Source organism: Phymastichus coffea, unplaced genomic scaffold, assembly GCF_024137745.1.
Source record: "Phymastichus coffea isolate CEN01 unplaced genomic scaffold, Cenicafe_Pcof_1.1 PCOF00016, whole genome shotgun sequence".
Classification (NCBI taxonomy): Eukaryota; Metazoa; Arthropoda; class Insecta; order Hymenoptera; family Eulophidae; genus Phymastichus; species Phymastichus coffea.
This window is the reverse complement of record NW_026706827.1, coordinates 5,562,376-5,582,912: the sequence shown is the minus strand read 5'-3', so window position 1 is coordinate 5,582,912 and position 20,537 is coordinate 5,562,376. Positions and strand designations below refer to the sequence as shown.

Genomic DNA, 20,537 nt, shown 5'->3' with positions numbered 1-20,537 from the left:
TTTTCGAATATAACAGTAATGTTGTCAAAAAATCAAGCAATAATGTGATTAATCAATCTAGAAAATACACAGCTCATAAGCTTAACATTTCAAGTAAATAAATACTCTACAGTCCCTAAAACTTTATCCACACCTACGAGGGTCGTTTGAAAAGTCCGTGCAAAGTCAGAGAGATGGCGTATCAAGGTTATTTTTAGTTAGTGGCATATCTTGGAAGAGTAGAGACCAAGTTTCAGCCAGATCGGTCAATTACTTTGCGTTTTACATTCGTTTCAATCAAAGAAATCGAGTGGTTGTAAAAAAATGGACGAAAAAGAATTTCGTATATTGATTAAACATTACTTTTTCAAAGGCAAAACGCCTCAGGAGATTAAACAGAAGCTTGATAAACATTATGGTGATTGTGCACCTTCGATTAGAATGGTTTATAAGTGGTTTCAAAATTTTTGGAGTGGCCATATGAGCACAAAAGACGTTGAAGGTTCTGGACGCCCTGTTGAGGTTACCACTTCAGAAATCATTGGTAAAATCCATGATATGGTGATGGCTGACAGAAGAGTGAAGGTGTGTGAGATTGCTAGTACTGTAGGCATCTCGAGCGAACGGGTACATAATATTTTGCACGAACATTTGGACATGAAAAAGCTATCCGCTAGATGGGTGCCGCGATTGCTCACGATTGACCAAAAACGAGATTGTGTGAAGTGTTGCATGAATGGTTTGCAGCTGTTCCAGTAAAATCCGCAAGACTTTAAGTGTCGTTTCATCACTGTAGATGAAACATAGATACATCACTACACTCCTGAGACCAAAGAACAGTCTAAACAATAGGTTACCAAGGGGGAATCTGATCCGAAAAATGCGAAGACAATTCCTTCGGCCGGGAAAGTTATGGAGACTGTCTTTTGGGATTCGCAAGGAATAATCTTCATCGACTATCTGGAAAAGGGTAAAACCATTACAGGCGGATATTATTCATCGTTATTGGATCGTTTGAAAACCGAGTTGCTAGAGAAATGTACACGATTGACCCACAAAAAAGTCCTCTTCCACCACGACAATGCATCAGCTCACGCCTCAGCAGTTGTGGCCGCACAACTGATGGAGATAGGGTTCCAACTCGTTTCACATCCCCCCTATTCTCCAGAGTTGGCTTCGTCGGACTACTACTTGTTTCCTAATATGAAAAAATGGCTGGCGGGGAAAAGATTTTATTCAAACGAGGAGGCGATTGCAGAAACGAATGCCTATTTTACAGACTTGGACAAATCCTATTATTTGGAAGGGATTAACAAACTAGAGCAGCGTTGGATGAAGTGTATAAGCCTAAAAGGAGACTATGTTGAAAAATAAAAAAGATTTATTAAAAAAAATCAAGCAATTTTTATTTTTGCTCAGACTTTTCAAACGACCCTCGTACATGGTGTTCAACGTAAATGAAACTGTGGTGTTCGTGACAGGTCAGAACTCCAGTTCATAATAAAGTACGCGTTTACACGAGACGTTAATGACCTCACTTAACGCACGTACATACCAATTCGTGCAAAGATCAGTCAATGAACGACTTAACAATTCGAATATTGATTGTACACATTTTAAATAATAAAACGCGCCATGTAACGATTCTTGGAAATTTAACGTTTAGTCATCAATACGGTTTGAATGTTGTCGGATACTAACCAATATTACCCATTGACCTGGGAAAAAATATTAACACCGATAACATTCAAAATAAAAGCAATCACGGCACGAGCCAACGCAAACCGCCATCGCCAATGAAATCATTTCAGGTCGATTTTTCAATGTCGACTACGTGCGCATACCAATGCTTACGAGAGCAGCTGAGCATTTGCGCTCAACTAATACAGCGCCACCTTGCAGTGGTAACGATTGCAATGATGAATTCAAACACAAACACTGCAAGGACATGAGTTTTTTTAGTTAAATAATAGAAAGACACCGTATTAACCCATTTCGCCCCAAAATGTCCATTTTGTCCATCAACTTTCAACAGCCTCTTCTCATCTATTTTCACGCTCCAAAAAAAATGCAAAAGCCATCATCTGCTATTTTTGAGGTCACTCTATCGATCTATGCCATTTAAAATACGCTATAACAATTTTCAACCCCTTATTTTAAAAAAAAAAAAGGGTTGTTTTTATGGATACTTTTTTCAAAATATGCAATTTTCAATGTGAAAGACTGCTTGTAATTCAGTAAATTGAATAAAAACACGGCGGTCGAGGTCTAATGAATGGAAGAATGCCCTGTGATTATTTTATTTTTTCACCTAGTAGTTGTAAAACAACCCCGAAAGAGCGTACTGTTACAACAATTGGAGCTTCTTCGAGATTTTGTTCGCAAAGTTATTTAAACTAAAAAAATGGGTTATAAATAACGTGTTACCTATTTATAGTTTATTATATGTGTATATATATGTATATATATACACATGCACATGTATACATATGTTTTCGAGGGCTCTGATTACGAGTTTGATGTCAAATTTAGAAAATTCAAAATTGGCATATCCAATATGGCGACTATTTGAAAAAAATTTGCATTTTAAAGTTCCTTACCCAATACTATAAATATGACTAACAAATTTTTAACATTTATCAAGAATTATTTAATACTTTTTTGTTTTTGTAATTTCTTTTATTTTTACGTTTTTTGTTATTTTTTAATTTTTTAATTTTTTTGTTTGTTTGCTTTCTTTCCACTATCGATACATTTATGTTTTATTTGTGACTGATATCTTTGCACTCTTTCCAGATGTAAAATTGACAGGTATTACAAAATCTAAGAGTTCTTACTTTGCACAATTCATTTTTACACTTTTTTTCTGTCTGCATTTATAATTTGATGTTTCACGAAAGAGGAGTCTGAAGGCATTGAAACAGATTTGATTTTTATTTTAGAATTGATAATGCAAGCTTATTTTTTCTCCAGGCATGTAGCACAAAAGTACCTGAGACATTTTTTGCAAAATTTGTTTGTCTTTATTATACATTGAATGGTGCTACTTTTTCGGGAATTCTTCATATGGTCTAAAGAATGTTCTTTTAAAATTGGTTTTGTAGATCTTGTAATATTATTCCTACAAATTTCCAGTGCAACTTTTTTTGTACCTATCTTTTTCTTTTTATTCCTAACGATGTTATACAAAATAGTAGCGTTTATGATGGAAGCTTGCAACATTCTTATAAGCATTACCCATATTCACTTTTTTGATCTTATGAAAGGTAAAAAATTATTGCAATGTTGATCGTGTACATCTACACCGCCCATAAATTCGTTATATTTTGAGAAAACATTAGGAAAAAGAACATCAGATTTTTCATAATTTTCTTCTACATATCGTTTCATAGGTCTCAACGGAGTAGCGCTAGCTGCAGTCGATAAAATTGAAACATCTTTTGAATCTCGTGCTGTTATATAGTTCAATCCATTATTCTTATCAAATTTAGGTATATACGTACCTTTGTCTGCTTTCTTTTCTAATTCATTTTTTTCTGGGATTCTGTCCTTCCGCATAACACCTGTTCTGACATTCAATTTTTTCAAATGAATTAGAAGATCAGGGTTGCAAAACAAGTTGTCAAAATAAACATGGTAGTTACTCAATCTACGTGAACTTTGATCCACTAAAGGGTCTTGTAGCATTTGGAGAACTACTCAAGTGCCTAGTGCAATTTGGCTCAACTCTGATTTATTTTGTGACTTTTTACCACAATAAACATCAAAAGAAAATAAGTAATCATTTGATCCACAAATAGCCCATATCTTTATGCCATACCGAATAGGCTTGATTGGAATGAATTGTTTTATAGACAATCTTCCAAAAAATTTAACCACCATTTCATCCACAGACAGTCCTGTTGAAAAAAACCGTATTTTAGTATATGTTTTTGAAAATATTTAAAATTGGTCTGAGTTTCCATACCCTGTCATCCTCTTTTTTGTCACGTTGTAAGCAAAATTTGAGATTTGATTTTATAGCCTCAAATTTATTTCTCCTCATAGTCTTTTTTACATGTTTAGATCCTAAAAGTAGATCATTAGACCAATAGTCTTTCTGTGCTGATAGTTTGTTCAGAGAAGAAAAAATAACGGTTCCTAAAAAACTATCCAAATCTTCTAAATTGAGATCATATTCACACTCATGCGTTGCTTCGATAATATAAGCTTTCAAATCCTGTGAAAATAATGATTCAAACAGCTGGAGAGGGGTCATTTGAAGTATTTCAGCTATATCGCGATCAGTCAGCACATACGAGGTGTGTTCAAAAAGTAAGGTGACTTTGTATTTTTAAGAAAAAATATTTTTTTATTTATCAATATTTATGTTGTCCCCTTCAAAGTAATCCCCCTCAGATACAATACATTTATGCCAACGGTTTTTCCAATCCTCAAAGCACTTCTCATAAGCACTTTTCGGTATAGCCTTGAGTTCTTCCAGCGATGCAGTCTTTATCTCTTCAATCGTTGTAAATCTCCGGCCTTTCATAGGTCTCTTCAGTTTTGGGAACAAGAAAAAGTCAAATGGGGCCAAATCCGGTGAATATGGTGGCTGAGTCATGATTGTGGTGTTGTGTTTGGCCAAAAAATCTCTCACGAGCAAAGATAAGTGAGCAGGGGCATTATCGTGATGCAAAAGCCATGAATTGTTTTTCCACAATTCTGGGCGTTTTCTTCGTATTGCTTCTCGCAAACGGCGCACAACTTCAAGATAATACTGTTTATTGACCGTACGTCCATATGGTAAGAACTCCTGATGCACCACGCCATGGTAATCGAAGAAAACAGTGAGCAAAACTTTGACATTTGATCGAACTTGGCGTGCTTTTTTCGGTCTTGGCTCATCTGGGCTCTTCCATTGGGACGATTGGACTTTGGTTTCGATATCATAACCATATACCCATGATTCGTCACCAGTTATGACCCTTTTGAGTAAATCGGGGTCGTCGTTGACGTCATTCAACATTTTTTTTACTTAGAACAGTTTCACCGTATGCCACCGTCAACATTTCAAGTGTTTCGGAGCACTTTATTTTATTTTTTACACAAAATTTGATGCAAATCCTTTGATCCATATTTTTCGATAGCAAGAAATCGCTGAGCACGCAAAACACTTATAACCTTTACGTCTCTCACAACCAAACAAAAAATGCTATACACTTGAAACTTGGTACAGATGTTCGGGAAGAGTGTACCAACATGACAAAATAAAAAAATCGATATTCGAAAGTACGTTGCCCGTGAAATTTGAAAAGTCACCTTACTTTTTGAACACACCTCGTATTCATCTGACAAATTATCTTCAAATACATGTTCACCAAGTTTCCAATCATAATTATGATCCGGTACCAATTTTTCCTGGGTGTCATTGTAATTTTTTGAAATTTTTCTAAACGATTCTACGGGTAGGCTGACGTTTAAAACATCACTTCCATCACTTTCCTCATTCAATATGTCGTCGTTGTCAGAATCAGGATCAGATAAATATTCATCACGAGAATATTCCATTTCTTGAAGAACTGAACTTTTATGTTTTCTGGTAACAACAGAGTTAGAAGGTTTTTGTCTTGCAGACATTGTGAAAGATTTCTGGTTTTCAAATTTTGATAATTATAAAACTAGTCGATATGAATCGACGATACAATAGGCGATGAACTGCTCGAAGAAAATTACTCTAATTTCACATGAAAATTAAATTTATACGTTTTTTCTCCCATTAGCAAAGAATGATCGAAATTAAAAAAAAACACGAATACTCGGATAAACTGTAAAGAAAGCTCGTTCGTTAATTATTTTTTTAAGTGGGCAAGTGAGGCGTACTCGCTCATAGCAATTAAGGCGGGAAGGGGGAGAAAGCAAAGAAATGAACGTGGTTAGGGAATTATATACAAAACACAAATTCGCATTTAAACAAATCTAATTCTAATCAACTCAAAATCAAATTACACTTGGATTTCAAAACCGTATATGAATAACCGCATAATAATAAACCGCATTATAAAATGAACTCTTATAATCAACTTTACAAACTCTTAACCTAATAAACACAACGGTGTTGCTAACACGTCTTAATACTATAGAACACAACGGTGTTCTTAACACCTATTACAATAGAGAACAAAGAACAAGTTAACTAACTAATCACGCTTACAAATCTATACGAAACACAACGCGCGTCGCCCGGTAGATGACCGCCTTGACAACGAACCGACTTAGGCTACTTAGCTAAAAGAGAAAATCGCCCGGCGAGGAATCGCTTGGACGATTTCTATTTGAGCGATTTATGACGCCGATTGTAATTAGGGCAGGTAGCCGGCATGTGCACGACTTGCTACCTACCTAACGTTTACGTTTTGTTTACGCTCTGTGCCATCGTCAGAGAGAGAGAAATTAATTCGCGAAACTTGACCTTGATACTGGAACGGGAGGCCTGGCTGCGCCCTGCGCACGATGTTGCTGGTCATCGCTGGGCAACTCCTCCCGGCTTCTCCCAGTAGCGTCCCGAGTAGATGCCGGAACAAGGCAGTCGTCCTCTGTCCTCTCGGTTCTCTTCGGCCCTTGACGGTGTGTGCGTTCGGCTGGCCCCTTTGTCCTCAGCTGCACTTCGACTTTTTACCGCTGGCCGCCTACCGTCTTACTCACTGCTCGACTCACTACCGTCTGTGTCGTTCGTTTTTCTTTTCCGCGATCGACAGCTTCTTCGTCGTTCTTTTTCTCTCCCCACTTGACCTACTTATTAGGCGGCGCGCGACCAATGCGCTAATTGGTTCGTGACGCGCGCCTGCCTAATCTTGCGTAGGGTACGCACGCCCCCAACTCTCTCTTTCTCTCTCTCTCTCTTTCTAACACCTCTATACTATCGTCAGCGTAACAGCTTCGGGTCGGCTCGGCCTCGCTCGGCAATCTCCGTCGGCTGAAACAAAGACCATACCTTGCCGAGAGAAAGGGGGAATTGGGGAAAATTCCGACGAAAACAAGCGCAACGCTTGCTCTCGTTACGAAACTCGCGATTTCTTTTTGTCTAAAAATAATGTTATCTACTTGTATATTATTTATACACTTTCGCAATATATGAGGTTTGTATAACATACAATTATTTCATCAAATAAATTCTATATTTTGGATACTAATTGGTGATTCAATGATCAACAACGGAGAATATTTGGATTTACAAACATTTACTTTCATCATCATCATATAAATTTTAACAGGAAATCCAGTAAACGAGACCCCGACGAAAATAGTAATAAATTTGGATTCAAATCTTCTGAGACTTAGATATAGTAGCATTACAAATTATTAACTCCAAATTTTTTAGATTCATAATTTACAATTGATTATCGCAGTAAGAATTTTATAAATTTTACGATAAAATCATATCAAACGATCCCCAAAAACCCTAAGGAGTATTCCTAGTGTATGAAAAACTTGAAAATTTTAAATAGTAGTAGCCGTATTGGATCCACCATCTTAAATTTTCTAAATTTGACATCAAAATCGTAATCAGCACCCTCGAAAACATGTATACATGTGCATGTGTATATATATATACATATATATATATACATATATATACATATGTACATATATACATATATATATATACATATATATACATATGTACATATATACATATATATATATACATATATATACATATGTACATATATACATATATATATATACATATATATACATATGTACATATATACATATATATATACAGGGTGACCCATTTTAATCGCTACACCTGGATTTTTCGAATTCCAAGACAGATAGGAAAAAATAGTTCAGACAAAAGTTGTAGGGGACGAAAGGGGCCAAACAATGGTTCTATCAAATTTGACCTTGAACTTGACCTTCAAGGTTATTTCAAGGTCAAGTGGTTTTTTTGAATAGGAACACCTATTTTTGACCCCGGATTCAGAAAGAGCGGAAAATTTCACGTTCAAAACCATATTGAGACATTTTATTCACGGTCATTTCAAGGTCAAATCAATGTCAAACTCCGAAAAATCCATTTTAAGTCGTTTTTCCACGAGTCACAGGCTTAAGTGATTCAAATTGATCGTTGATTTAAAACGGAAACCCATACACCCAAAACTTTCACATCCTAGTAAACAAAAATCGAACTTGCACATCCGAACCCCATTCTCTTCATAGCCTCACATGCTAAACTGTTACATCAGACATCCCCCAGTCCCACACATGTCTATCCCATGTATGATGTTTGCTTAATGGAACCTTCATGATCATTGAAGCTTCTGTTGTAAATGTGTCAACCTTACGTTTAGCGCTACCCAGAAACAACGACGTGAACGTAGTAAGGACTGTTTCCTTTGGGGTGCTTGAGTGAGTCCCCGTGCCTCTCACTGTTCAGGGTGCTTAATTAAAGTGAGTCCCTTCGCCTCTCACTGTTCGGGGTGCTTGATTTAAGTGAGTCCCCGTGCCTCTCACTGTTCAGGGTGCTTGATTTAAGTAAGTCCCCGTGCCTCTCACTGTTCGGGGTGCTTGATTTAAGTGAGTCCCTTCGCCTCTCACTTATGTGTTTATCTAGCCTCGAAGTAACTGTTCGAAATTACGATCATTTGCTTCCAGGCACATAGTTAAACGCCTTTGGAAGTGTCTTAGCAAACGGAACGGTGTTTAGCAAAGTTTGCCTTGGAATGGCATCGCAAGCTCGACGAATTCTGTCCATCATGTCTAATCTTGTGGTGGGCCTTTCCGCAAAAACGGCATTTTTTAAGTACCCCCATAAGTAAAAATCTGGTGATGTAAGCTCGGGTGAGCAAGCAGGCCATTCAACCGGACCACCTCGACTAATCCATCTGTTACCGTACTGATTATTCAAAAAAGTCCTGACAATTCGAGCGAAATGTGGTGCTGCGCCGTCCTGCTGGAGCCAGATTCTCCGTCGCGTTTCTAAGTCAACATCTTCCATCAATACAGGTAGTTCATCTCTTATTAGCGTTAAATACGTGTGTTGATTAACATTTTCTTCGAAAAAGTAAGGGCCAATCAAATATCCATTAATAATCCCACACCATACCATAATACTCCAACGTCTTTGATGGTTTACTGTTCTGACCCAATGAGGATTAACATCAGACCAGTAATGACAATTATGTCTATTCAATTCCCCATCACTTTGAAATTTTGCCTCATCAGAAAAAAGAACAAAATTAAAAAAGTCTGAATCATTTTCTATCATTTGTAAAGCCCATTGGCAAAACACAATACGCTGTTGAAAATGAGCAAACTGTAGCTCTTGGACCAGAGTAATATGATATGCATGATATCTAAGCACCTTCATAATTATTAAAAATGTACTTTTTGGAATACCGATTTCCGTTTCGACTCGACGAGCGCTTATCTGTTGGTCAAGATGAATTATTGCCAGAATAGTCACAACCCGATTATCATTTTCATCATATTGATGGCGCCCACGTTGACGAACCATGTGTCCACCACGAGCTCTTTGAGTTAAACGTCTGATAGCCATAGCTTCGGGGTGTCGTCTGTCTTGATAGCGTTCAGCATAAATTCTTGCCGCAGCACGATAATTATTTCGGCTTTCTCCTAAAGCCAACGTCATGTCAACGATCTCGTTGGGCGCGTAGTCAGCCATTTCAGAGGCAGCTATTAATTATTATTAAATTTGAATAGTGAAATGGTATAAAAAATAATAATAATTATAATATTCACCCGCATACGGTTGCGACCAAAAAAGAAAAATGTTCCTAGATTACGGTAACTTTATCTGACTAAGTGTATTTGCCACAAGTGTTCCGATTGTCACACTTTTGTAATTGTAAGTTTTATAATAAAGTAATAATCATTAAATTATTTCTAATTTGAATTGCACATAATACTAAAACTTGCTTTTATTTTAAATATTGTGAATTATTTCCGTTCAAACTTAAAAAATACTAATATTGATAATGTAATCATTAAAAGCACATTTACAAATAAATTCTGTTCAGTCAAAGATTCTTGTAATAATATCTGAACTGCTGACCGATTTTAATATTTTCCGCACATTTTTAATATTAAACTTTATTTTTGATAGTTTGATTCTAGAAAAAATAGCTTTGATGCTTTTTGTACAAAAAGGAAATGTTGCATATTTATTGTTTCGAAAGTTATGACTATTCTTTTTAAACAATCGCATTATTTACAGCTCATATCTTCAATTTTCTCATAACTTTCGAAAAAATAAATAAAGATACAACATTTCTGTTTTTTACAAAAAGCATCAAATTAGTTTTTTATAAAATTTACAATTAATAAAGTGTGACAAACGTTTTTCTTTTTTAGTCGCAACCACATACAGGCGAATATTATAATTATTAATATTTTTGATACCATTTTACTATTTAAATTTAATAGTAATTAATGGCTGGCTCTTAAATGGTTGACTACCAGCCTAAAAAGATTATTGATACGACGTTACTTTTAGGAGAAAGCTGAAGTAATTATCGTGGTGCGACAATCGGAAATCAGTATTTCAAGGTAGGGGCGAAGGGACTCACTTAAATCAAGCACGCCGTTCAGTGTGAGGCGAAGGGACTTACTTTAATTAAGTGATGTAACTAAATCTACGATCAGTTTGAACCACTTAAGCCTGTGACTCTAGGAAAAACGACTTAAAATGGATTTTTCGGAGTTTGACCTTGATTTGACCTTGAAATGACCGTGAAAAAAATGTCTCAATATGGTTTTGAACGTGAAATTTTCCGCTCTTTCCGAATCCGGGGTCAAAAATAGGTGTTCCTATTCAAAAAAAACCACTTAGCCTTGAAATAACCTTGAATGTCAAGTTCAAGGTCAAATTTGTTAGAACCATTGTTTGGCCCCCTTCGTCCCCTACAACTTTTGTCTGAACCATTTTTTCCTATCTGTCTTGGAATTCGAAAAATCCACGTGTAGCGATTAAAATGGGTCACCCTGTATATATACATATATACAGGGTGGGCCATTTTAAATGACCCAGACGATTTTCTCGGAAACTATGGGGGTTAGCGAAAAATAGTTCAGATGAAAGTTGCCCAACTTTGAGGAGGACATATCCCTGTGACCTTACCTTTTACCTCTAAGATCACGTTCAAGGTCATTTGAAGAAAAAAGGACATAGTTGAAAAAAATTGGATCATTCTGTATCATCTGTAAGGCCCATTGTAATATGATAAGCATGATATTTTAGGACTCTGAAAATTCTTAAAACTGTTCTTCTTGCTATACCATGCCCTCTTTCAATTCGGCGACTGCTGGTATTAGGATCAAGGTGAATGATTGCAAGAACAACCAGAACACGTACATCATTTACGTCATACACGTGACGCCTGCGTTGCCTAACCAAACGTCCACGACGAGCTCTCTGAGTTATGCGACTTATTTGTCTATGATCTGGGTGTTGTCGGTGAGGAAAGCGTTCAGCGTAAAGTCTAGCTGCAGCACGATAATTATTATGACTAGTCCCTAAATCCAATAACATATCCATAATCTCATTCGGCTCATAGTCAGGCACTTATAGAGGTTTGATACACTCAAACAAAATTAAGATCACGTAATTTCAATCGGAACTTCCAAGACTGATGGAAATAGAAATTTTGAAAAATTACTCAAATTTCATGATTAATTTCCTTTTGATGATTTTCGAAAATTTGGAACGTAAAGGAATTGAAGTTATTTTGTTTCTGTTAAGTTGAAGAATTTTTCATACATTTGTAGTATGATGTATTAGTAATTTTTTGCAATGAATATTTAATTTACAAGTAACATCATTCTGATTTTATGTAATTACAAAATACAAATAATAACTTTAAGATTATCATCTGAATTTTGGAATGGTGATGTCAGAATATGACAATAAATATCTACATAATTCTTTAATGAGAAAAACATAAAAACGAAAGCTTAGTCTGTAACCGAAGATGAAGGCGGAATGACCTTGAACATAACCTGAAAGTTCAAAGGCAAGGTCATACAGATATGTACCCTTGAATATTGAAGAAACTTGTTTGAAGAGTTTACGCTTAACCTTAGGCGTCCCAGATTATTCGGTCCGGAAAAATGACCTGTACATGGCCTTGGGGTTCATGCGGATCCCACACATATTATCTTATCTAAACGTAGAATTTCCCGCTCTTTCCGAATCCGGGGTCAAAAATAAGGGTTCCTATTTAAAAAAACAAAGTTGACCTTCAAATGACCTTGAACATGACCTTAGAGGTCAAAGGCAAGGTCACAGGAATATGTCCCCCTCAAAGTTGGGCAACTTTAATCTGAACTATTTTTCGTTAACCCCCATAGTTTCCGAGAAAATCGACTGGGTCATTTAAAATGGCCCACCCTGTATATACATATATATATACATATATATATACATAAAATAAACTATAAAATAGTTAACACGTTATTTATAACCATTTCTTTTAGTTTAAATAACTTTGCGAACAAAATCTCGATGAAGCTCCAATTGTTGCCATAGTACTCTTTCGGGGTTGTTTTACAACCTCTAGGTGGAAAAATAAAATAATCACAGGGCATTCCTCTATTCATTAGACCACGACCGCCGTGTTTTTATTCAATTTACTGAATTACAAGCAGTCTTTAACATTGAAAATTGCATATTTTGATAAAAGTATCCATAAAAACAACCTTTTTTTTTTAATTGAAAAAATAAAGGGTTGAAAATTGTTATAGGGTATTTTAGATGGCATAGATCGATAGAGCGACCTCATATATAGTGGATAATGGCTTTTGCATTTTTTTTTTTGGAGCATGAAAATAAATGAGAATAGGCTGTTGAAAGTTGATGGACAAAAAATGGACATTTTGGGGCGAAATGGGTTAATACGGTGTCTTTCTATTATTTAACTAAAAAAACTCATTTCCTTGCAGTGTTTGTATTTGAATTCATCATTGCAATCGTTATCACTGCAAGGTGGCGCTGTATTAGTTGAGCGCAAATGCTCAGCTGCTCCCGTAAACATTGGTATGCGCACGTAGCCGACATTGAAAAATCGACCTGAAATGATTTCATTGGCGATCGCGGTTTGCGTTGGCTCGTGCCGTGATTGCTTTTATTTTGAATGTTATCGGTGTTAATATTTTTTCTCAGGTCAATGGGTAATATTGGTTCGTATCCGACAACATTCAAACCGTATTGACCTCATAAATAGTGGATAATGGCTTTTGAAATTTTTGTTTGGAGCATGAAAATAAATGAGAATAGGCTGTTGAAAGTTGATGGTTAAAATGGACATTTTGGGGTGAAATGGATTAAACCTTATAGCTGCGAAAATTTATGTTTGAATAGTTGTTAGCGAATACTAAATGAGATGCGCTAACAAACAGTAAAGCTGAAGTAAACTTTCTACGCACACTTAACACCTTGGCCATGGCAGCACAAAACACCTTGAATCAGAGAAAGGTGGAACGCGTTATACCAGATCCTCAAACGACTCTGTATCCTGAGCTTGCTTACTATCTCCATAACACCGAAAATAATAGTCGCAAGACTAAAATGGTGGCAATGGCTCACGAGAAACCAGAGATCGACGATCGGCTAGATTGGATGGAAAATATGTTGGAAAAAGTGACACACCAGATCGTCTATATGCCGACGTAAGTTGTACCGTCATCTAGTACAACCCTAGCCGTAATTGAAAACGATAAAAAAGGTGTGTACACCGCCTGACGTAAAGGATCAGGTACTGTTATCTTTAAAGGATTTATCGGAGGAAATGAAATCAAATTTTGCGAGACGAGGGTCGATCTAAGAGGTAAGAAGATTCCCGAAAACGAGAAAGAGACTTGTATCGAGTGCGGACTACTGGGCGCAGTAGAAGGTACTGGTCCTAATGTAATAAGGGAAACGAGAAAAGGAGTGGTTAGATAAGGTTGACCCCACTCCTCTATCCCCTAAGGTAAATGTCGTAGATGTGACGTTGTTGCGTACGTGTGTTGAAAACGTGACGACCAATGGTTCGGCGATTGCTCGCTTCGTAACTCATGCGTCCTCGTTGCAACACAAAGCGCTGGTTGCATCAAACATGTTGAGTGACGAGAGTAAGGATCGCCCGAGTAACACCTGCAATGCGCACAGTAATAATCTGACCGTGGAGAGGGGAGAGTTCGGTGACAGTAAAACCCAGGAATTCATTTATTCCATCATTTGGCCGAGGTGGTGGAGAAAAAAATACCCACGCTCTGGGAGGCATTGGTAACGGTAGATAACCTGTCGACAAGGATTCCCGAAGGATCTTCCATGGTAAGGAGCGAGTTGATCCAACTCGATGTTCCCGGTAAATTACCCTACGAGGTTGGGATAGCTAGCGTATTGTATGCCTCGAGCAAATCAACAGAACTCCAAAATTGGTTTTAGAGTTCTCTCCAGAGCAAGAAACGCGTTGATAGCTACCGATGCAAATAGAAGATTTCAAAATTAGAGCTCTCTATGATCCGCTGGGCTCAGCCACAGCTCTACAAACAGCTTTAGCATTAAATGTAAGACTGAATATTACCCACACCGGTACGGCCGGTTTGCCAGACGGCCGAAACTTGCCGATTGTCGTCCATGTAATGTTGCCATTCACTGTGGGCGACATGACAATACCTTTGGCTATACGGTCGATGAATGCATTACAGGAGTAAATTTCATCAGGCAGTTTAGAACGATCCTAGATCCTGACGACGATACACTGCTGTTTAAAAAGTCGCAAACCAGAATGAAATTGGAAGTGGCTAGCTTGGAAACTGGCCCAAGTTTGACAACCATAGCATTAGTCAAAGTAACAGCAGCACAGCCGGCAATGTTAAAGAAAACTATCGACGAGGCTTTATCTCAGGCATCCGTGGGTGTCGGATGTGCTGCAGGAATCGAACACGAGATTCGTGTTGGTGATACTAAGCCGATCAAACAGCAATACTACCCAGTATCGCATAAGATAGAGCAAGAGATACATAAAATGATAAGAGAAATATTGGCCTAGGGAGTCATCGAGCCGGTTTATAGTGGCTGGTCAAGCCCAGTAGTACTGATACGTAAGAAAGATGTCTCGTTTCGCTTTTGTATCGACTTTCGAAAGGTCAATGAAGTCACCGAGCCAAATGCGTATCCTTTACCGTTTATGCAAGATATGTTGAGATCCTTGCGAAATACGCATTATATATCTACCGTCGACCTTAGTAGCGCGTATTACCAAATGCGGCTTAAACTCGAATCTTGAGATATCACCGCCTCTACCGAACCAGGGCTAGGGCATTTTCAGTTTGTGCAGATGCCTTTTGACCTCTTGTACGCAGGTGCCACCTTCCAGCGATTGATAGATAGTGTGGTCGGCGATTTCACCTTCGCCTACTTGGCCGATATTATTGCAGTATCGTCAAGATTTGAGAACCATTTGCGGTACCTACGAACCGCGTTGGACAGATTAAACCAAACTAAACTCTCGATCAATCGAGATAAGAGTGTCTTCTGCAAGTTAAAAACTATGCATCTGAGATTTATGATTAACCGAAACGGAATCAGACGTGATCTCGAAAAGATACGCTCTATTGTGGGTTCTGTTCGAAAATCACTTCGACCGAGAAAAAACATTTGCCCGTATCGCCTGGTATTACTATTGGCCATGTGACGAGAGCAGGCCGTGTGCCAGTCTCTCGTCTGCGTTCTCCCTCCTCCACTCGGCAAGGCGTGTTGGCCAACGTTAGGCGCATTAAAGTATGCGCCTAACACTTGGTCTTTCTTTTTCAGCGCCAAGGACGGGCCAGCGCAGTTGAGCGCAAGAAAAAGTTGAGGAGCGCGGAGAGAGAGTGAGAAAAAGAGAAGGAGAGAGAGAGAGAGTATTAGGCTCAAGCAGGGATAGGCAGGCGCGCAACGCGTGACCGATAAGCGGCGCGTCGCGTGCCGCCTAACTAATAGGTCAAGGTAGGGAGAGGAGCGAGCGCCGCTGAGCGGCTGCTAGACGAGCGCAAGAATAAGTGCGTGTAGGAGTCGAAGCCTAGTCCTACTAGAGTGCAAGAGTCCAAGCCCAGTCCTGTTAGAGTGTAGAGAGTGCAGTTTGGAATAGCTGGAAGGAAGATCAACCCTAGCGGCAACAGCTTTGTCTGTGACCGCAGCCAGCCCACCCCTGCAAGGAGAGTCAACGTCGCCTGTGGATACCTGGTCAGCGATAGCAGCCAGCAGCTAGCAACGATCTGACCAGCGACTACGACCGGTACTTCCTGCGGCAGCACATCGCCCGGGATCCACGACGTTGCTAGGGGCGATGAACAAAGGTCAAGCCTTCTTTTCTTCCTTCTCTCTACACTCTCTCTCTCTCTCTGGTGATGCGACGACCGGTGCGCGTTGAATAGGATAGTCAGGCATCCACGTGTCGGCTATCTAAAGGTTCGCGCTTAAGCTTAATTTGTAGTAACGTAAGTTGCGACCGACGAATTGTCCAGGCGCCCACGTGCCGGGCAGTTCATCCGGTATAGGTTCGCGTAATTTAAGTAAGTTTGTAATAGGTTAAGTGCGCGATTGGATATTAAGACGAAATGCGAAATATTCATTTGTGAATACTATGAGTAGTTTATTATTCTATTATGTAATTGGTTAGTTAGTAATTAGTTAATAATTAGATGTTATGCGCGCGTATGTTTAGTTTGAACAATGATTAATAATAATAGGTTGTAAGTGAGATTTGATTTCTGTCTTTATATAATTTATTTATCAACCTCTCCTCGTTCTTCTCCCTCAATTGCCTTGAGCGAAAGTGCCTCACTTACCCCGCAAAGAATTGGTAACAAAGGAGAGAATTTTGTTACAGCCAGGCATGTATAATGACGTCAAAGGGTATGTTAGAATGTGCCAAATATGCTAACAGTGCAAGATCGATCAGTAGCTACCACGCGGGTTGATAAAAGACCGGGCATTGTCCGTGCCTTGACAGATAGTAGCTGGCGATATCGCCGGGCCATTTCCTCGTAGCCCTTGAGGACACAAATATGTGCTGGTATTCATCGATTTGCTCACACGATGGGTAGAATGTGTTCCCATATGTAGAGCAAATGGTAAGACGTTTGTGAAAGAACTCAGGGAGCGAGTGATCATGCGCTTTGGTACTTCCTGTTCGACAATGGTACAGAATTCAAGAACCAGTTAGTAAACGGTTACTTGAAGACGCTGGGGGTGAACCGGATGTTTACATCGACTTACTCCCCACAGGCCAACTCTAAGGAAAGTGTTAACAGTACGTTAAAGACAATGATCTCGTCATATCTCCGGGTGAATCACAAAGAATGGGATCGATTCTTGCCTGAATTCGCATTTGCGCTGAACACTATTATCCATAGCTCCATGGGGACCAGCCCTGCTATGTTTAAGTATGGTAGGCGACCTCAAGTGCCCGAAACCATCCGAAAGGAGAGGGATAAGCTCGTAATCAAAGATGAGGGCCTACGTAAGTTGAGACAACGAGACGAACATATGCGGAACAATAGATTTACCATACAAAGGGCCCAAGAAATCGCCTCAGATGAGTCGTTACGCCAGGCGAGATACTTTAACGCTAAACGAAGAGCCTCTGAAATCTAGGAAGGAGATTGGGTCTGAAAAAAGAACTGAATCTTGTCCAGCACGGCGCAGGGTATATCCGCGAAGCTAGCACCCAAATTTGTAGACCCCTACGTGATCGTTAAGTTACTCGGAGCTAACTCCTACTAGCTTGCTAAACAGCAGGAAGAGATTGAGAAGTTAGTGCACACTAAAGATCTCAAACCATATTATGGCCCAGGTGATACACTAATGGAGGGCACCGACATTACCCAAGTGCCGCATAACGACGCCATCCTAACCACCGGTGCTAATATGCATCCAATCTTTTGACATAAAACTCAGAAAAGTCACTTTGCCTGCTAAAACTTAGATTCGACTTCAAAAGTGCAAATTTCTGTGATTTTGCAATAATTTCCGGTATTCGGGCGCCATTATGGATCGATTAACAGTCATTAACAGTCAAAATCGAAGTATCTAAAGATATATTTTTGAAGTCCAACCTTCGCGTCTCGTATCCTGATGGGTTAAGATATATTGGAGTACCGAGAACATAGTTGAAAAAATTCCTCAAAAGAAAAAAATTATGAAAATTTGCATTTTTTTTGTTTATTGTGAAAAATAAACTGTTTCCGTTCATTTTTTAATAAATTTAACGATGCCATTCGAAAAATGAGATTTTTTTACACAAGAATATGTATCTCAATATTTTTTTCACATGGGTTATAATTGAAAGGCACGAGCTTGAAGTTGACGTTGAAATTTTGTCCATTTGAGCGTTAAAGGGTTAAGGAAATAAGTTTCCGACCGATGGTAACATTATTCGTAAAGGTAATAATATGAAACAATATTATTTATATAAATAAATTATTATCATTAATAACAAATTCACTTTATTTTTAGAAAAGTACAATGAAACATGAACGATGTTACGTTTCGTTCCAATTTTTAGGAATTTTTATTGAAAATAAAAATATAAAAGGAAAACATGATTATAAAAATTATTAGCGATAAAACGGATCAGAAATAGGCAACGAAGGGAATAAAAAGGGCTAAAAAAGTGCAAAGTAGGCAAAAAGAGGTACGGTTCAGAAGTTACAAATCTTATCTCTATATATATAGTATATAGGAAGGTTGGGATATACATACATTTTAGAAAACAGTGAACTAGCTAATGGACTTTTTTTATATCTACTATTATACAAAAAATCACCGTCAAAATCATCTGACCAACACCTATATAAACTCAATCAATTATAAAAATAAAATATATAAATTACATTTTTTCTCTACAAGAGTGTACATATATGTGTTATTGTATTCTCAAAGAATAAATTATTCTTGATACTAATTACATTCTTGGCTCCGTGAAAAGATATAAAAGTCACAATATTTATGTATTTATATCATTAATTTTATACCAGGTGAATAAATATTTGCAATTTTAATATAATAATTTTTTTCAGGTTCAGATTCTATGGAGATAATCAAACCATCTATTGTCGAAACCGCAAATTATCAAAATGCAAGTAGTATTACTTCTGCATTGTCTTTTTATAAGGGATTTCAACAAGCCAACAAATATTATATAGAAGGATTTAAAGAAGGAATAAAACTGGAAAAACAACGAATGCTGAAAGAAGTACGAAATTTACAAGAAACACAATTGCCACTGCCATTGACATCATTTGAGAATTTTCCTATTACCACAAATGATTTTTTAAATACGTCGTCGATTTCACTAATTACTGTACCAGCTTCAACTGGATCGATTTCAAGTATTATCCCCAACTCACCGTGCATGTCAAATTTGGAAAGTACCTTTAATTCGGATTCTCTTGCTTCGACTGAAGAAATTTGCGGTACTTCACAACCGATTATTTCCAGCTTAAACGTTAGTCAGAGTACTGCTATTAATGATCGTCCAAAAGTTAAAGCTGTTTCAAAAAAAGATAATAAAAGCGTTCGTAAGACTGTCCATGGTATGGTTATGAATAAATTACAACAACAACATATGGCGTTAATGGCTGGTCTTTCTTCAACAGATTTTCAAAAATTTTTAGAAAAAACACGGCCGCATTGTGTACAGCAGGTCCATCATTTGCAGCAGCTTAACCAACAATTACAATTGCAACTGGATCAAGCGCAGGTATTTAAATTTTAAGAAAATAATTTGATTTCTTGGATTTTCATTTCGTTTGATTACGGGCGCAATGATTGAAGCCAGTTAGACATCATTTGACGATTCGTTGGTGGATTCGCTATCCTTTAGAGAACTTCATTTGAAAATCAAACAAGAATAGATATTCAATTTTTTATTCATTTTATTTAATTTTTTATTGCGAAAACGGTTATTGTGAAAAAGACCTCAAAACTTAAACGCTTTAGTAGCTCCATCAGAACTTGAGAACGGCTTATCTGAAACAAAAAAATCAAACGGTTTTAGATTCTGTATGACTTCAGCTACAAAGTAGAGCAAATATATTAAGTTTTATCAATAAATAAACAAATGGTGTACGAATTAAAAAAGTGAAAAATAAGCATTTTTTTGCCATTTTTCACTAAAAATTAATAGTAAAATTAAGAAAAGATTTTGATACACTTTGTTAAAATTTATGTGTAGAATATGTGGTTTAAATTTCATAAGAATCGGTGCACTGGTTAGCGAGATACGATGGAGCTAGTTTTTTAAAACGTTGTTTCGAGAAAAACGCGTTTAAATTTTTTTTTATCTAAAAATTATGAAAAATTTTTACCTAAACTTAATCTGCGATGCCTGGATCATACAGAAGACCTTCTTCTTGCTCATATTTTTCAATTTCTTGAAGCCTTGCCTGTTTCCGCTGTGATCTGGCCTCTTTTGACCACTTCATAACTCAAGAATGGACCGTCCCCTAAGTTATTTAAGAAATTCCATCGAAATTCAAAGTCATTGATTTGTGCGTAATCCCAGCCAAATTGGTAAGAGTGATTA

At 37.6% G+C, this 20,537-nt stretch overlaps 1 protein-coding gene across 1 annotated transcript in view; it reads left to right on the top strand.

Moving 5' to 3' along the window:
- The window catches only part of LOC131675175 (uncharacterized), a 929,507-nt gene that overhangs the window by 90,671 nt on the left and 818,299 nt on the right, over positions 1-20,537 (top strand). The window contains exons 5-6 of the mRNA XM_058954049.1: positions 19,030-19,545; positions 19,609-19,712. Of these exons, the coding sequence (XP_058810032.1) occupies positions 19,030-19,545; positions 19,609-19,712 (620 nt within the window). The remainder of the gene's footprint in view (positions 1-19,029; positions 19,546-19,608; positions 19,713-20,537) is intronic.